Here is a 17,621-nt window from a genome sequence, read left to right as displayed (position 1 = left end):
GGTGAAAACTGGGTAAAATCTGGGTGGAAACTGGGTAAAAACTGGGTAAAATCTGGGTGAAAACTTGGTGAAAACTGGGTAAAATCTGGGTGAAAACTGGGTAAAAACTGGGTTAAAACTGGGTAAAATCTGGGTCAAAACTGGGTGAAATCTGGGTGAAAACTGGGTAAAATCTGGGTAAAAACTGGGTAAAACATTTTTAGTATTAATGTTTTTTCATATACTTTTTAAATCAGTTTATTCTTTGATATTCTCATCTCTAAGTATGCCCTCTGGAAATTTACACAACTGTGAATGACCATCCTTGTTTGTACGTTTTCATAAATAAAGTTAAAAAACCAAAACAATAAAACCAGAGTAAAACAGGATAAATCAGAGTAAAGAGTTTGAACAAGCAGAGCTGCTGCAGCTTTCACTGGAGAAAAGTTCTTATTTATTTTTACTGTTTAAAATCTAATTTATTTATTTATTAGTTTGAAGAATCATATTTTACTGAAATGAAGGCTTTCATTTTATCTGATGTTTAAAAGGCAGTATTTTGCATATTTTAAAAAATATTTTATATTTAAATGAAAATAAAAAAACTAAATATTAAGTTTATTTATTTATAAAAGAATCCATGTGTCATGATTGAATGAATTATGTTTATGTCCACTGGGTGGCGAGCATGAGCTCATGAGAATGTATAAATGTAAAGAACAGAATAATAGAAGTAGAGAGGGTCTTAGAGAAGCTGATGAGAGACACCTGTGAGCCTGTTGGTGAACAGACCTTTGAAAAGATGCTTTAATAAAAGTATCTGAGCATTACACAACGTCTGGTCTTTATCAAGCACGAATATAACAATATAACAATATTTGACTCTGATTAAAGTGAATAAAAGTATATATTTTTAAACATTTTTGCTTCTTTTTAAATTAAACTAATAAACAGTTCATCTGTAGAGAATAAATATATTTAAGAAAAAAACTTTGATTTAATTTTATATTTTTGAACTTTAGTGGAAACATTTCAGGTAATTTATCTGAATTTAAACGTACACTTTTTGTTCTTAAAGCTGGACATGTTTGTTGCACGTGCACGTCTCACTCTGTGCACGTCTCACGCTGTGCACGTCTCACGCTGCTCTCTGTGCTCCTCAGCTCGGCGCTCTGCAGGAGGTTCTGGAGCGGCTGCAGACCAAGAGGATCAACCCGTGGGAGAAGAAGTACGGTCAGGTTCCCTCTGTGAGTCAGAACCAGAACCTGTAGGGACCAACAGATAAATGTAACATCAGGCTCAGGCCTTCAGTTGGTACCAGCAGAACCGAAACCTCATTTCTGATTAACATATAAAACATTAACAAAGAAACATTTTAGTTGCAATTATAAAGATTTACTTTTATCTGTAAATTTATTAAATGTTTGTTCTTCAGCAGATGACCAGCAGGGGGCAGCAGAGGGTGATAAGGACAATAATAGATTAGAGATCCTCTCTGTAAACTTAAACAAATAATAGTCTGAGTTTACTCCAGTAGGTTCAGATGTATTGATATGTAGTTCTGAAATGCAGGTCTGCATTCAACATAAACAAATCTCAGCTGAAGTCACGTGACTCCATCAGGCTGAAGGTAAATCTGAGGAAACATTTAGATCAGGGGGTCCTCCAACCCTGGTCCTGTTGTCCTGCAGGCTCTCCTTGTTCCTGATTCTGGGTTAAATGACCTCTTCATGTTCTGCAGAAGCCTGTTAGTCACTCATTGATTCAGATCAGGTGTGTTGGTGCAGAGGAACAAGGACAACCTGCAGGACAGCAGCCCTGAGGACCAGGGACCATCAGCAGAAAGACCGCGCACAGGTCAAACACACCTGGCAGGTAGCAGCAGGTCCCAGGTTATTACCTGAAGGACACGTCAGCCGTCCACAGGACAGAAACAGATTTTATGACTCGAGTCAGACTGAAAACAGACCGACTCTTATCTGAGCGTCAGCCTGCAGAGTCCAAACGTCCTCCCTGTCCTGCAGGACACAAGTCCAAACTGAGACACGTTAAAACTCAGGTTTAACTCTGATTAAACTGTCTGTCTGCAGTGTGACCTCGGGGAGCACTGCGCCGTCAGGAAAGGATCTCGAATCGGGAAGATGTGCGACTGTCCTCAAGGAGCGTTCTGTAACTTCTTCCTGCTGAAGTGCTTATGAGCAGCAGGATCTGTGAAAGCTGTACATTATCCCTGAATCAGTCTGTGTGAGTAGAGTTTAGAAACCTTCTGATTGTGAAATAAAAACCATTTTGCTTCAGATGATGAGTTCTGGTGTTTTACTAATTTAATAACTCATCAAACATGGACTTTAACAAATAAAAATATCAGAATGTGAGACTTGAACACATTTATTGTCCTTTAAACAGCTTTAAAATAAAAAAACTCAGTTCTGCACAGCAGAGGCTTTTTGTCCCAAACGGTTTTTATTAAGAAGATAATTACAGACGTTTAAACTCCTCGGGGCTGCTTGAAGTTCATGCCGACGGTGGGCTGGGTCACCTGCAGGTTGGACAGACTGCCGAAGTCCTGCGGGACAGAGACGGAGACAGAGACAGGCCTGTGTGAGATCTGAGACATTTTCAGGGACAGAATTTGTCTGAGAGCGTCAGGGTCTGAGAGGAACCGACGGTCCTCCAAACACGGGAAAGCTCTCAGGTTCTTCTTCCTGTATTAATAATGACCGCGGCGACAAGGACGCCGGGACACCTTTCGATACAGGGAGTGTGTGTGTGTGTGTGTGTGTGAGGGACACAGGTAAGAACAGCAGACAGCGATGCGTTGACTTCATCCCCTTCAATAAAAACTGAACCAAATGTTTTTACTTTCATCAGTTTAGGATTTAAAAGATTAGTATATAGATTACAATATTTATATTTTTAAAACTCCTGAAAGTAACTTTTTATTTCTCATCTGAGCAACTTTAATTTGGATCAAACCCGAGTTAAAATATCAGAAATAAAGATTTAAATCGTCTGTCTTCAGAAACAGAAATTATTTCACACGAGGTTAAAGGTCGACCTGGTTCCTCAGTTTCATGTGGGAAAATCAGAGTTTAGCAGATTTTAATATTTTAGTGAAAATAATTAAATTGTTTTGACGACACCACGAACATTTCATTAATTGAAGCCGAGGAAGAACGAGAGGAAGACTCACCAGCAGCTTCAGCATCTCCTTTGTGTCGGGATCGACCTCGATGAGTTCCTGGTCCAGAGCGGACACCTGCACAGGTGAACAGGAAGCAGAACATCAGCGTGATCACAGCTGCTGCTCTGCAGGTCTGTACTAAGTTTAAACTCCCTTTTATTGTTATTTTATTAATAATTTTCTAAAACAAATCGATCAAATATTCTAACGGCTGCAGAGGATTTTATTTCTAATAACGGGTTCTGTCCTGATCAGATCAGAACCAGCGTTTGGGCCTGTCTGAGAGCGCCAGGGTTCAGAAGGAACAGGAAGTCCTTTAAACACGGGAAAGGCTCTCAGCTTGATGTTCCTGTATTATCGATGAGCTGGCGACAAACACGCCACGATCACTTTCGATACAGGAGAACCAAACTGCTGCTGAAGAACATCGACCTCAGCAGGAACAGGTTTATCCGGCTGGGTGGACGATGCGTTCACTGACCTCAGGAACGTAGTTGTCCCTCCTCTCCCTCTCCTCCTCCTGCAGTTTGATGGAGATTCCTCTGACCGGACCCCTCTGAATCCTCTTCATCAGATGTGTCACATACCTGCAGGAGCAAACAGTCCGATTCCTGACCAGCCTCGATGCTTTCACAACACACAGCAGCAAAATGGCTGCCAAGACCAGTCCCTTTTCATAAATCACCAACGGAGACGTTAGCTTTCAGAAATGCAGCGAGAACCGTGGAGCAGAAATAAATCTCGCTCCCTTTATTCTCCTGACAGTAAATTAAAGTTGCTGACGTGTCGCCGATCCTCCCTCATTATTGAGCCACAAATCTGACGAAGCTTCCCGCACGTCGGCCATGTTTCCTCCGTTACCTCGCGTCACGACACAAAGGATCATCTTTACGCTTCGAGGGGGCCGGGACAAGTCTAACTCCTGGTTTGAGGCATTTATACACACGCAGCTCAGTCCCAACATGGCCGACTCACCCAGCGATCTTGTTCCGGAGCTTCTTGCTCGGGATGATGGCGATCTCCTCACAAACCCTCTTGTTGGTGTGGAAGTCGTTTCCCAGACGGGTGTAGTATTTCTCGATGATGACCCTGGCGGCCTTCTTCACCGTTTTGGTCCTGACTCGTCCCTGCAGAGAAAAATAATAAATAATCAATCAATAAATAACTAAATCTGTAAATAAAGATGTGTCTGTATGATGAACGCTCTTCATGAAGGAGTTTCCAAAACATTTATTTCCTCACGAGGATCCAGAGGATCACTTCTGTCGCTTAAATCTTGATATTTTTAGAAACTTGTGCAACAAATTAAACCCATCAGATGTCAGACATTTCCAGCAGCAATAATCCCTCAGATTGGGATTAAATTAACCTGGACAGGTATCTCCAGGTGAACCTGCAGCTCCGAGCCTCCACCGGCTCACAGCTCCACCTGAGATCCGCCCTCCGGCTGCTGCAGCTCGGCTGCTGAGCCCGCCGCCTCCCGGAGGTTCGGTTCTCGTGGAATTAAGGCTCCGAACCGGACCTGAAGCTGCCGGGTTCCTCCGTCCGAACGGACCGAAAACCCGACCGGACTCCGCGACTCCTCCAGACGAGTGTCGGTTCCGTTAAAGCAGAGATAATCCGGTCGGCTCGCGCCATCTTACAGTAATAAAGGAAGCGCGAGACGAACGGAACCTCCCGGTGTTCGGAACCGAGCCTCCCGGGGAGCTTCAGCCGATAAATTGGGAGGATTAATTCAGATAAAACAGAATGAGATGAAGGTTTCACCCACCATGTTGGATCGGCCTGGTAGAAGAGGCCGAGGAGACTTCCGGCGGAAGTTTAAGTGCACGAGCGGCGGTAGAAACTACTGCAGCGCCGTTTGGCGGCCAGAGGCTGCAACTACAACAATAAACAGCTCATCCAGTTATTCTGGAACATAAATAAAATATATAACAAGAATAAAAAAATACACTATATTACCAAAAGTATTCACTCGCCTCCTTTCATATGAACCTGGGTGTTGGCCCACTCTGCTTCTAGAACAGCTTCAGCTCTTCTGGGAGGTTTTCCACAGGTTTAGGAGAGTTTATTCTTCCAGAAGCTCATCTGTGATGTCAACGCAGTCAGACAAGAACAGTTCTTCTGGCAGCACCCAAACCCAGACTCGTCCCTCCAGAGGACACGTCTCCACTGCTCTAGAGTCCAGTGGGGCAGTCTTTACTCCACAGCCTCCGACTCGGTGATGGAAGGCTTGGATGCAGCTGTTGCCATGGAAACCCATACCATGAAGCTCTCTCCTCTCTGCTCCTGAGCTGAGCTGAAGGCCTCATGAAGGTTAGAGGTCTGGAGATGTTGACTCTGAGCCACTCTGTGGTTTTACATGGTCGAGTTGCTGTCGTTCCCAATCTCTTCCACTTTGTTCTAAAACCACCAACAGCTGACTGAGGAACATGACTGGACTTATTGCTCAGGCAGCTCATAAAGCAGCTGAACTGAAGTATGAACTCTTTAAATGTTGAACGAAGGCTTTAAAGCCTGACTGTTGGAAGATTTCTGAGGTTCAAAATCAAGAGGAAAAGAATCAATCAGAAGTTTGAAACTGTTGGATAAAGAAATACGAAAATAAAACAGGAGAAACAAGAAATCATTTATTACCTGACATGTTCAGAGTTCAGAAAATATTTCTGTTCTCAAACAGAAGTAAAAATAAAACATCTGGAAATGATTTCACTTTTATTTCAACTTTTCCCTGAATGAAAGAATCTATCTGAGATTTTCTGATTAAAAATAAAAAATCAGTCTTTCTGCTCTTTGAAAGGGACATTCCAACATTCATCTGTGAAAAAGCAGCTTCATCACGTTCACATTTTAAAGCCTCACAAACATTTAAACATTGTTTGTTGTTTCCATGACGACGCTGTAAGGCAAATATTTCTGTTCAGTGAAGATTTAAAAACAGCTAAAGTTGATTTAAAGGATTTACAGCTAAATCAAACATAAAAGAGCAAGAAAATAAAACAATCACCGTCTGTTAGCAAAATATCTGATGAATCACTGAATGGACGGACGTCTTCGACTGATTAACTTTAGGAGTCAACCCAATTCAAGATGGCCGCCACAGCTAATCAAGGCTAGCAACACAATAAATGGCTATAAGTTTTACAGACGCTGAGAGTCACGTCCAACACGAGGTCGATTCACTGAAGGTGGCGGGAGATATGCATTCCTTCAAGGACTGGTCGGCCTTTGATTTAAAGATTATTTGAAGCTGAAAATCAGAAACAGATCAACATTAAATCAACATTAAATCTATAATTTGGTCTAAATGTTTGAGCCTGAAGTGTCAAACCTGCTCGTCATCCGATGGCGTCTGAGGAGACGTCGTCACGGCAACGGCAGCGGCACCAGGACGTCCACGTAGCTGACAGGAAGGAGCCCCGACCTGCCGCCGAGCGTGCCCTCAAACCAGTTGGCGTCGACCCGGCCGGTGAGGACGATGATGTCACCCTCGCTGAACCGCAGCTCGCCGTTGTGGTTCGGCAGGAAGGAGTACAAAGCCTGGCAGCAGGGCCGATCGGGGACCGGGCCGTCCGGGACTGGGCCGTCCAGGGGGGGACAGGGACAGAGACAGAGACGAGAAGAAGACATCAGCTAAAAGCTGTGAGCTGAAGCTTCTCAGCCGCTCCATCTGAGTTTGAACCTGAAACAAGATTTAATCGAATCTTTTTAGAGGACTGAAACGTCCACCAGGTTTTATTTTGAAACTCTGGAGGACAGGAGAGACGCTGAGCTCGGACCTGTAAAAACAACCCAGCTGATTGAATTTTATCTGCTTAAAAGGTAAAAATTTTAAATCTGAGGGACTCTGAGGCGTGTCGGAAACTCTGGAGCCCGTTAACAGGAAGATGTTCTTCATCTGACTGTCAAAATAAAAGCGCTGGACAGAATAAAACCCATTAAGATCGAACATTTGATAAAAATAAAGACATGTTTTCTCACCAGAGGCGGGGCTGCTGGTTCTGGACGGTACCGCTGTGACCCATTCTCCTGCAGCAAAACAAACAGATCAGCCAAAACATTACGACCTGTTTGGACTCATTCTTCCTGCTTCACTTCCTGTCTGACAGACCCTGCCTACTGGCAGGTAACCATGGTAACCAGGTGAGCACTGTACTCCCTGGTGGTCATAATGTTCTGGCTGCTGAGACTGAGACCTGCAGGAAGTGGAGCTGCGAACCCGACGGTACCGCTGAGGTCGCCTCGGAGCCGTTTGGATCGGAACCGCCGCTCCGGTTTGTTGCTGGCAGCAGTCAGCCTGGTGTAGAACAAACAAACAAATAAACAAATAAATAAATAGGAGGAGGAGGAGGAGGAGGAGGCTTCAGCCTCACCTGGCCTGCAGGTTGCCATGGAGACCCAGCAGGATGCGCTGAGCGTCGCGGTGAAAGTCGAGCAGTGCGGCGATCAGAGCCGCCAGCTGAGCGACCCGGTCCGCCTGAGGAGGAACATCAGCTGATGAGCTGAGGAGCTGCAGGAGGTTTTGCTGACGTCAGGATGAGGAGACTCACATCGTTCTGCAGCAGGACGAACATGCTCCTCTCAGACAGCTCCTTGGACGACAGGAACTTGTCCCAAGTCTGTCTCATGTCCTCTGCTGCCACCTTCCCTCTCCGTCTCCGCTTATAGTCCAAGTCCAGCCGCCGGCCCTGCAGCTTCTTCAGGTGGAACTGAGGGAGGAAGGAGAACAGAACCGCTGCTGAGGAGGAGGAGGGGGGAGGAGGGGGGCAGCAGCAGGAGGAGGAGGAGGAGGAGGAACACCCACCTTGATCTCCTTCAGCTCAGAGTGTCTCAGCTCCCTCAGAGGGTCGATGAAGGTCCGTTTGACGGAGACGTCCAGACCGTCCCTAGCTTTGCTGACCTGCTGCAGAGCTCCGCCCACATCGGTCAGAGCTCCACCTGAGCGGAAGGTGAGGAAGGTGAGGAAAAGGAAGTGATGCGGAGTGAGTGGATAAAAACAGGCGGAGCTTCTTCTACTCTCAGACTTTTACCGAACTCAGAAGCAGCTCCGAGCTCCTGTCCATACGAGGACATGCAGTCTCCCAGAATCCCCTCCGTCTGTGGGTATCCCGCCGTCCTCGTCTGTCCTCGGATCCTGGACACGGTACTGAGCATGCTCAGTTTAGCTCTGTGCGCTGCGGAGACACAAAGACATTCAGTGGACATCTTGGACACGAGACGGACAGAACGTCCCGCTGACTCTGTGATACGTCACTTCTGTCCTGCTCAAAATTTAAATTAGTTTATAAAAAACAAACAAGCAGCTCAGAGAGTCTTTATTGTCTTCTCCTCCTCTTCCTCACCTGCTGGTTGTAAACAGAACGATACAAACAAACAAAACAAAACAAACAAACAAACAAACAGTGACTCTAAGTTTTCATTGACTTGTTTCCTGTCAGACAAGAAACTTCATGTTTCGTCTCAATGCCTCTTTTTGTCTCTGTTGGGGACAGGCTGGTCCAGAACCAGTCCAGAACCGGTCCAGAACCAGTCCAGAACCAGTCCAGAACCAGTCCTTTGTCCGTCCTCAGCCTGTGAGCAGAACATGGTTCTTATTTTTTCTGTATTTGTGTTTAGAACTTTAGTTTCTGGGTGAACAGCTGGGGCCCGGGTTCTGTTAGAACCTTACAGCCTAAATGAAACCGGGCCGGTCTCTGTGGACACCGGGGTCTCTGTGGACACCAGGGTCTGTGTTGGACACCGGGGTCTCTGTGGACACCGGGCCAGGCGCAGCGGTACCTGGGTTGGGCTGCAGGAGCTCGGTGGTTCTGGACAGCAGCTCGGCCAGCAGAGCGTTGATCACAGCGACCCTCTGAAATAAGAAGCAGGTTTCAGTTCCGGTACCACGGAGAACCTCGTGGGTTCTGTCAGAACCTTTACCTTCTCCATGCTCAGGAAGTCTTCATCCAGCCGGGTTCCTTCAGCTCCCATCAGCTTCTCGTTCAGCAGCTGCAGAACCAGAACCAGAACCGCTTCAGGTGAATCAAACTGAAACTTTATTATTTTTATCTACTGAACTAAACCAGAAGTTCTGGTTCCGTCAGATGAAACATCGGGTTTAGAACTCAGAACCCTTCACGTTCATCAGAAGGTTCGGCTCGGCTCGGTTCGGTGTGTCGCAGTAAATCCTCAGCAGACAGAAGTGACCCAGATTTTAGTCCCACCCCCTGAACCCGTCCTCAGACGGAACACCTGCAGGTTCGGTTCGGTTCGGTTCGATTCGCTCACCTGGCTGGCTTTGTGGAACTGCTTCTTCATCCCGGAGACAGACATGTTCAGGCCCGGTTCCGACAGCCCGCAGCCCGGATCACAAACTCCGTCCCCCGCAGGGAGTCCGACCGGAAGCAGGACCGGAAGTTCAGACCGGAAACGGCTGAGTTTAATTAAGCCTGAAAAAAGTCGCGATTTCATCTTAAAATTCTGGTTTGGACTCAAAGTTCCGCCTGCGGGGAGTTGGTTCTGACGCGTTTCTACACAAACCAGCAGAATGAAAAACTTTATTTAATTTCTGTCCGGGGACATTTTTTTTTCAGCTGGTTTAAAACATTTTATTTCCTTATTAAATGTTGTCACCCCTCAGTTATAGAAAAAAAAAGAGATTAATTTATTTATTTAAATTCTGTTCTGTTGGTCTTTCTCCATTTCTGCTCCAACTCTGCCACCTTCTGTTTACCTTCCATCGGACCCTATAATAATATAACCTTATATATTTATTTAATATAACTTTATAATAATACTTCAGATGCTCAGAGGTTGACCTTTGACCTGTTTCCATCTTCAGGCTTTAATTGACTCCTTACTGTTTCTGATTTATTACTGACTTTATAAAGTAATTCTGACAAGTTTTACTTTGAAGGAACATAATAACATTTTTTCCCTCATGGGGCTCCGTAGTTTTTCATATTTTTATTTTTATTAATCCTCTCATTTTCTGACTAAACTTCTCTATTGATTAATAATTTATTTTTTGTAGTGGATTTCAATTAAATAAACTGAAGTCTGGTATTTTCGCTTCTTTTCACCTCGCCTACATTTCCCGTCAGGCTTTGCGACAATCGTTACGTCACATGACTCGTCACGTGCCAACATGGCTGCCGGTGTGTCCGGAGAAGATTTCACCAACCTGCAGCTTCTTTTGAAGGTTTTAAACGTGATTCTTTTAATTCTGCAGATTTAAAACTAAAAATAAATGTTTTATTAGAAACTGATGGATTAAATTAAACCGATAAAATATAAATAAAACTCATCTGTTTGTTTAAATCGGCTTCAGTCTGTCTTCGTGTCTTCGGTCATTTTTCAGGTTTAGCTTTAAAGCAGAAGTTGTTTTTATCTGCAGGAGTTAACAGTAAATTATATTAATAATAATTTAAATTAAATAAATTAATTGCAGCGTTTCCAGTTAACAGCCGTGATGTAATCCTGTTTGTTGTTTGTTTGTTGACTTTGGGCTGGTGTTTGTGTCTTCAGGCTCCGTCCAAAGATGCAGTGAGAGAAGTTTGTCTTCAGAGTCACAGAGGAGCTTCGAGTCGTCGGCTGATAGAAAACACTTCGGCTACTTTCAGCATCTCTGCAGCCCAGGCAGCGCAGGTAACCCACACACCTGTCCACACCGGTCCAGATCTGTCCCACACCTGCACAAACCTGTCAAAATCTGTCCCACACCTGTCCATACTTGCCCATACCTGTCCACACCTGTCCCAGACCTGTCCACACTAAAATGTTTTGATTTTGGACATATTTTCATTTTATCCTTTAATTTTTAGTGAGTGAAGTCAAGTTTATTTTTATACAGAACCTTCCAAAGATAAAAGTCACACAGAAGAAAATACAATAGAATAAAAAAGTCCAACAGAACCCTGCAGAACCTCACATGGCAGGTCTGCTGGATCTGGATCTTTGTTCCTTTAAGAAGCTGCAGTTTGAAGTTTGGGTTGGGTCAACACGGTACGGTACCATCAGAACTAGAATACAAATCCAATAAATCAAACGCAGATGAGAACCCGAACCTGTTCTGTGTTTCTGTCCCTCAGCTGATCCAGTCCCTCCACGTCCTGTCACATCACGTCCTGTTCCAGAACCTGACGTCCCCCGAGCAGATCCTGGCCGTCTTCCCCGAGTCCTTCCACTCCAGCCTGAAGAACCTGATCACTAAGATCCTGCTGGAGAACGGGTCAGTTCTGACAGAAACCGCTCAGAGTTCTGAGCGGTTTGTCTTCGGTTTAAAATCAAAAACATTTAAAAAAATCTCTAAAAAATTTACTTTTAATAAACTTGTTCTGACACAGATGTTTGATCTGCAGCAAATATTTACTCTTTGATGAAACAACAATAATAAACATCTTTCTGTTAATCCGCTCATTACCTTTATTCTTTAATCAGGCGTTAAATGATTGCTCTGATGTAACTTATTTAATTTATTTGGACGTAATGATGAAACTGCAGGCTGTAATGACATCATCACTCGTCTGTTTTTCAGTCCAACATGGAGGACAGAAGCCCTCAGTCATCAAAGTGAGTCTGTTTCTGTTTCTGTGCGGTACAGCGTCGGCATGTTTCAGCTTCATCGTGGTGATGAATTCATGGGTTTCCGGTTCTGAAGCCGGTGCTTTTGGACCAGAACCCACATGTTTGTGTGTCTCTGTTTGTGTGTGCAGTCTCCCTCCCTCAGCTGAAGGACCTGGACTGGAGAGTTGACTTGGTGTCCGGCTCAGACTCGCTCAGTCGGATGGCGGTGCCGACCTGCTTGGTCCAGCTGAAGGTGAGAACCGAGAGCTTCAGGATGGATGGAGGGATGAATGAACGGATGGACGGATGGATGGATGGACAGACATGTCAATGAGTCCTGTCCATGTGGCGTGTTTTCAGATGGAGGATCCGTGTCCGCCTGCAGGAGGGGACTCTGTTTCCACGGTGACGGTGGAGCTGAGCAGGGAGTCGTTGGACACGATGCTGGACGGACTGGGACGGATCAGAGACCAGCTGTCTGTGGTGGCCGGGAAGTGAGACGTCCATTAAAGGACTGTTCGGATCAAAAAGAACGATTTCCTGCAGCTGCTTTAACATTTTACTGTAATTCTGTTTCATTTGTGGTCTCCTGTTAAAGACAATTATTATGATTATTTTGACATTTTGTTTGTATAAGATGTCCAGTCCTGCCTTTGCATCTAATTTTCATGTATTTGTAAAAGTATTTTGTTTTAATTTCTACTAAATAAAAAAGAATTATTAAAGTATTTTAGTGTAACTCGTTAATTTTACTCTCATGTATTTATTTATGTTTTTACCTTTAACCAAGTAGATTCCATTGAGATTAAAAATCTCTTTTCCAAGAGAGACCTGGCTAAGAATGGCAGCACACAAAGTTTAAAAACATAAAAACCACAGATATTACAGCACAGTTAAAGTACATCAGAATAAAAGCAGCCTAACTTCATTTAATCTCACATTTCATCCAGAACACAAATAATCATTTTAGTGAATTATGATGCACATTAAGTAAAAAATGCTGCCATGATTTTTACTGCAACAATAAAATTTGTCTTCAAAATCATCTCTTCTTTATAAGGTTAACCTACGGAGCCCCTGCGGTGACATTGGATGAAAAAAAAAAGGCATACTAAATCGTGGCGACGAATTAATTATCTCGTGCCCACGAGATGCTAAATCGTGGGCACGAGACAGTTCAAGTTTGCGGGATAGTTGTCAAGTTGTCTACTGTGCAGATGGACTCCTACTGGACAGGTGTTGTTGAGTAGAGGTAATTATTACTGTGTGATTTTGTATTATGGAGTAGCTTTGTTATTTACTATTGTCATGGGGACGGTCAAGTCCTAAAGTTAATAGTGCTGCTAGTCGGACATGTTGTTGATAATGCTAAATGTAATAGGTTGGCTACTATACGAGCTAGGCTAATGATTAGCAAAACATGCGCTCCCTGGTCCAGCCACATCGGAAAACTTCCTCTACCTTTATGCGCCCGTGGATGACCGAGATAGGACTAGTAAAACTTGGAGAAAAGACGTGCTGTTCAAGCAAACAATGTCAAACAGCTTAGTTTTTAGAATTTAGATTTTCGTTTAGGCCTACACGTTTCCATGGCAACAACAGAGCCGCGCTGCATATTTTTGCGTGTGGTCGTTTTCGGCATAATTTTACTGTATGGTTGCATATCAGCTGTTTTTATAATTATAGTTCTTATTTTCAGTTGTAATATTTAGGTTTAGTCTTGATGTGCAGTAGGTAGCTTAATATCTCAGGTCAGTATTCATAACTGCATAAATAGTGACTGTACTGTATGTCTGCCATAAATATATATATAGTGCGTTCATACATTACCTGAAGGCAGTTTGTCTTCTCTTCTTTCACTCAAATGCTGTGTTAACACAGACATGATGTAAAGGAAGAATGCGATCTATCAGACACAAACGGCAAGACAGCACAGCTGCCAATAAATAGGTCATTCACCTTCAAGTGGAACAACGTTTCATGAGAATACTTTTTCCTCTCGTGTTTGTTACATTTAGTTACATTTTTTAAATTACAGAGTCATTTGATTGACATATCTTTTAATTGAAACATTTGGATTTTTCTGAAGGCTACTTACAAAATGGAGAAAGAAGACAACGGCTTTTTCCAGTATCTTCTGAACCGTGGAATTGGAGAAGAACTATTAACAAAACTAAAAAATGACAAGGTAAGCTACTCTTAACCCTATTGTCGAAACTATAAAATTAATAATTTTCTTCAATATAAAATTTTATAAATATAGTCTGATTAAGTAAAAACATATTGTTTTTTATTCACCTTCACAATCACACCCAAAGTCTTACTTAAGGTGAACAGAGATCCTATTGTAACCCAAAAGAGGAGAATATAAAGTTTATATGATTACTTATTGGATTTTATTTTCGTTTTTATTAAAAAAAATTTATGGTAATTGTTTACCTTGTTCCTTATCAATAATGTTCACAGGAAGTATAATCTCACATGCAACAACACAAATCCATCAGAGACGTTGTTGGTTCAATTCAATTCAGAAATACTTTATAAATCCCAAAGGGAAATTTAATACTGTTGCGCAAAATATTTCTAATATATTTCTAAAGTCTTTTATTGCTTTTTAGCAATTGCATAGAACAACTTTCACATTTTTTCTGTGTTGGTTAAAAATGAAAAATTATTAATATCCTAAGTTGTCTTTAATAAAAAACAAAACTCTGTTGATGTCACTTTTGCAGATTGATTCTTCAGTTGTTCCACTGATGTCCGATCAGGATCTGTCAATGAAGTCCTCAGAACCCCAGAGTTGTGGCACAGTGAACATCGTGTCTGGAATCCCACTGGGTACATTGGGATTCTTTGTTGGCCGGATGCGGTGGTTGTTCCAGACTGCCTTGATCTCATCAAGCTCTTCCTGCAAAGAAAATATATACTTACAGTTAAAAGAAGGTTTTAAAGACTAACCCAATCAATAACACACAAAACAAGGTTATATACATGCTTCTTAAATGATGAAGTTCATAAGCCATTGATTAACAGTTTCATAAATACGTAATTGTCCTAAATTCCCTCTAGAGGGCAGTGTTGTACAGGTAACTGAGTTAGGTTGTAGCAAAATCTGCAGGTTCTGGGGGTCCCTAAGTATTGCAGCGCCCCCTGCTGACACATTTTCATTGGTTTAGTACAGAATGGACTCATGTTTACTAGACTGAAAACATAACTGTCCATATATTGCCTTTGAAACTGCCAATGCCGTTAAGCTTCACAGTAAATAAAATAGAGCAATTAAATCCCCCAAACGTTTGGGTCATTTTGTCCAAAATGTTAACTTGATACCCTTCATAAAGACTTCAGCCCTATGGAACTTTAATCAATTTCACTTAGGCAACATTTTCACTGCCAAAAAGGTCATGCCATCTGCATTAAGGGTTCTAGAAAAAAGGGTTGCACTTCTACACAACTTGTTACATTTCTGTATGGTAGATTTTTCTAAATTAAAACCATTTCAATAATTCTGAGAAATGTAAATGTTCTATTGAGGTGTTTTTTAAGTAACCTGTAACCAGTTCACTTATCCAAATGTAATAATAAGAGAAAACTAAACATTGTTTTAAAAAAATTCTCTTCAGTCTTGTTTAAAAGCTTATATGTAACACTTATAGCATGCATGAAATATCCTCATGCATCCTCAATAACTGCTTTTAGGCAATCCTAACTCAAGTGAATCAAAATGCCCATTTGAAATCGTTCTCAAGTGGTCTTACTGTTGATTTTTATTTATTAATGTTGATAAAGATCTTAACTGTGTACTATATATGAAATATTTTTGAAAATTATGCAAATAAATAAATAAGCAACAAATCAAAGAATACATTGGTTGAATACTGAGTCTCCTTTACTGTATCTTTTTTTAAATACTTATAAAACTTAGTCTCTTCAGGTATCTATAGTTTACTTCAGTATTAATTTTTCTGACAACTTTTTACTTTTAAACCCTACATTTGAACACAAATATCTGAACTTTCTACTCCTTCCATTTTTTAAAATAATCTAGTTACTTTCACACATAGCCATGACATCTAAGCATTGTAGGACTTGTCTTAAGTCTAAGAAAAGCGAGACTTAATTCTAGCAACTTTGAAAAATAATTTCATCTGAATATGGACAAACATCTTTAAGATAACTCTCCTTCATGTCAGTTAATGAGGTTTCGTTTGTCCATAAAACACACTGAAAGGTTTAAAACATTACTAAAGAGAGATCAAATCTTTAATGTTATGTTCAACAACTCCAGTTGTTTCTTTTGTCGCTCAATAAATGTCATTTGGAAAACTCTAACCTCTTGCTTTTACTCAATACTTTTAATACTTGAGTACATTATACGTGCAAAATTTACTTTTGACACTTGAGTACAGTAAATCTCAGATACTTTAAGACTTTTACTTAAGAAATATTCTAAAAACATATTTTAACTTTTACCAAAGTAATTTTATGGTAAGACGCTTGTACTTTCTTTCAAGTATTACTTTGAGGTACTTTATACAAGGCTATCTTGTTTATACTAATTATTTTCATTTTAGTCTTTAATAGCAGAATTTGCTCAAAACCTTATATGGTTTCTGTAAGAAGACGTTTTGATCAGTTACTCAGTGTAGTCTTTTTTTAGCAAATACTTTTTACAAGTCCTTGATTCATTTCTTAGATGGCATACTGTTCAAAGAATGAAAGAACAGGACTTAAACCTCACCTGAATAATGTGCCGAAAGCACAGCTGCACAAGTGATTTGTCCAGGTAGTCTCCAGCACACAAACCCTCATCTTTCATTTCGCCCAGCAGATGTATCCAGTACTCCATACCCTCTTTGCGCAACACACCCCACCAACTTTCAATCCTCTGATTTGCAGTACTTGCTCCCGCGATGTAGCTTTGTTCACCAGCTCTATTATCAACATCACTGCGGCGGAGGTAGGTCTGGATGTCTCGGACAACCACATTTTCAGTTCCTGCATCTGTCCGTACGATCCGGGGACAGCCACCAAACTCCTCCACCGCTTGTACAAAGTAGCCCCCTATGACGCGTGGGTCGTTGCTTGTGTATGCAGCTTTCAGCCAGAGTATTTTACGCGAAAAGCCATCAATGCAACCACTGATGCAGATTCCATATGGTTTTAACTTATCGTAAGAATCTACATGCCAAATATAGTTAGGTCCTTCAGCAAAATACTGCCTACGGTTGAGTCTCCTGGAGCGACGGCTGGCTGAGGCGTCAGGGTCGAGAGCTGAAAGAATCAAACGGACATCTTCCTTTTTTGCACGAATGCCGTTCTTTAAGCACTTGTGGTACATCCACCTGTAGCCATGTAGTCTCCCAGGTCCTTCCAGCTGATGAATGATGAAATCTATGACGTCACCGACATCGGCATATTCCTTGCGTCTAAAGCCGTGCATTTTGAGGAGCCGAATTAAGTGTCTCTTGCTAAGAATAAGTCCATGTCTAACCGCAAGTGACCGAAGTATGTCATTGTAATTCATTCCGATGTTAAAATAAAATGATATTAACCCAAACTTGTCCATGTTAACGATCAACAGACACTGCAGACTCACTGGGAAGTGACTGAACTATCTCGTTGCCACGAGATAATTATTTCGTGGCAACGATTTAGTATCTCGTGGCCACGAGATAATTAATTTGTGGCCACGAGATAATTAATTTGTGGCCACGATTTAGTATGCCTTTTTTTTTTCATCCAATGTCACCGTAGGGGCTCCGTATTAACCAATAAAATCTGAAAAGTAAATATTTTCCACAGGATCTGGTTCAATAATAAAAACTTTATGAGAAAAAAGCGGTGATTCTTTTTCTACAGCAGTTGTATAAACAAACAAACAGATCAGAAGTTATAATTTAATGATTTTAAA

General features: G+C 42.0%; 4 protein-coding genes, 1 long non-coding RNA gene and 2 other non-coding genes across 7 annotated transcripts in view; 3 read left to right on the top strand and 4 right to left on the bottom strand.

Annotated features, from left to right (window-relative positions):
• The window catches only part of cart2 (cocaine- and amphetamine-regulated transcript 2), a 19,960-nt gene extending 17,684 nt beyond the window's left edge, over positions 1-2,276 (top strand). The window contains exons 2-3 of the mRNA XM_037978290.1: positions 1,058-1,226; positions 2,070-2,276. Of these exons, the coding sequence (XP_037834218.1) occupies positions 1,058-1,226; positions 2,070-2,177 (277 nt within the window). The 3' untranslated portion in view covers positions 2,178-2,276. The remainder of the gene's footprint in view (positions 1-1,057; positions 1,227-2,069) is intronic.
• A 144-nt stretch (positions 2,277-2,420) lies between these two features.
• zgc:114188 (uncharacterized protein LOC541327 homolog) lies at positions 2,421-5,039 on the bottom strand. The gene is made up of 5 exons (XM_017439853.3): positions 4,935-5,039; positions 4,139-4,290; positions 3,645-3,750; positions 3,173-3,238; positions 2,421-2,545 (listed from the first exon to the last, which is right to left on the bottom strand). Exons 1-5 carry the CDS (start codon positions 4,935-4,937, stop codon positions 2,468-2,470), a joined length of 405 nt encoding a protein of 134 aa, XP_017295342.1. The 5' UTR covers positions 4,938-5,039; the 3' UTR covers positions 2,421-2,467.
• LOC112449852 lies at positions 2,613-2,739 on the bottom strand. Its single transcript, XR_003038398.1, has one exon. It is a non-coding gene; the product is annotated as a small nucleolar RNA SNORA71 (small nucleolar RNA).
• LOC112449851 lies at positions 3,440-3,566 on the bottom strand. Its single transcript, XR_003038397.1, has one exon. It is a non-coding gene; the product is annotated as a small nucleolar RNA SNORA71 (small nucleolar RNA).
• A 731-nt stretch (positions 5,040-5,770) lies between the features above and the next one.
• On the bottom strand, positions 5,771-9,587 carry sh3gl3b (SH3-domain GRB2-like 3b). Its single transcript, XM_017439854.3, has 11 exons — positions 9,431-9,587; positions 9,083-9,151; positions 8,942-9,014; positions 8,194-8,337; positions 7,968-8,101; positions 7,714-7,872; positions 7,537-7,640; positions 7,360-7,460; positions 7,145-7,192; positions 6,495-6,741; positions 5,771-6,413 (listed from the first exon to the last, which is right to left on the bottom strand). The coding sequence occupies exons 1-10, from the start codon at positions 9,473-9,475 to the stop codon at positions 6,530-6,532; spliced, it is 1,089 nt and encodes a 362-aa protein (XP_017295343.1). The 5' UTR covers positions 9,476-9,587; the 3' UTR covers positions 5,771-6,413; positions 6,495-6,529.
• A 649-nt stretch (positions 9,588-10,236) lies between these two features.
• commd9 (COMM domain containing 9) lies at positions 10,237-12,435 on the top strand. Its single transcript, XM_017439857.3, has 6 exons — positions 10,237-10,343; positions 10,670-10,789; positions 11,233-11,372; positions 11,679-11,713; positions 11,857-11,960; positions 12,068-12,435. The coding sequence occupies exons 1-6, from the start codon at positions 10,290-10,292 to the stop codon at positions 12,203-12,205; spliced, it is 591 nt and encodes a 196-aa protein (XP_017295346.1). The 5' UTR covers positions 10,237-10,289; the 3' UTR covers positions 12,206-12,435.
• A 394-nt stretch (positions 12,436-12,829) lies between these two features.
• Positions 12,830-15,553, top strand: LOC108250130. Its single transcript, XR_001809266.3, has 3 exons — positions 12,830-12,959; positions 13,797-13,895; positions 14,440-15,553. It is a non-coding gene; the product is annotated as an uncharacterized LOC108250130 (long non-coding RNA).
• Positions 15,554-17,621: the final 2,068 nt, after the last annotated feature.

Source organism: Kryptolebias marmoratus, linkage group LG11, assembly GCF_001649575.2.
Source record: "Kryptolebias marmoratus isolate JLee-2015 linkage group LG11, ASM164957v2, whole genome shotgun sequence".
NCBI classification, from domain to species: Eukaryota; Metazoa; Chordata; class Actinopteri; order Cyprinodontiformes; family Rivulidae; genus Kryptolebias; species Kryptolebias marmoratus.
The sequence above is the reverse complement of the archived record's forward strand: the minus strand, read 5'-3'. Positions and strand labels throughout refer to the sequence as shown.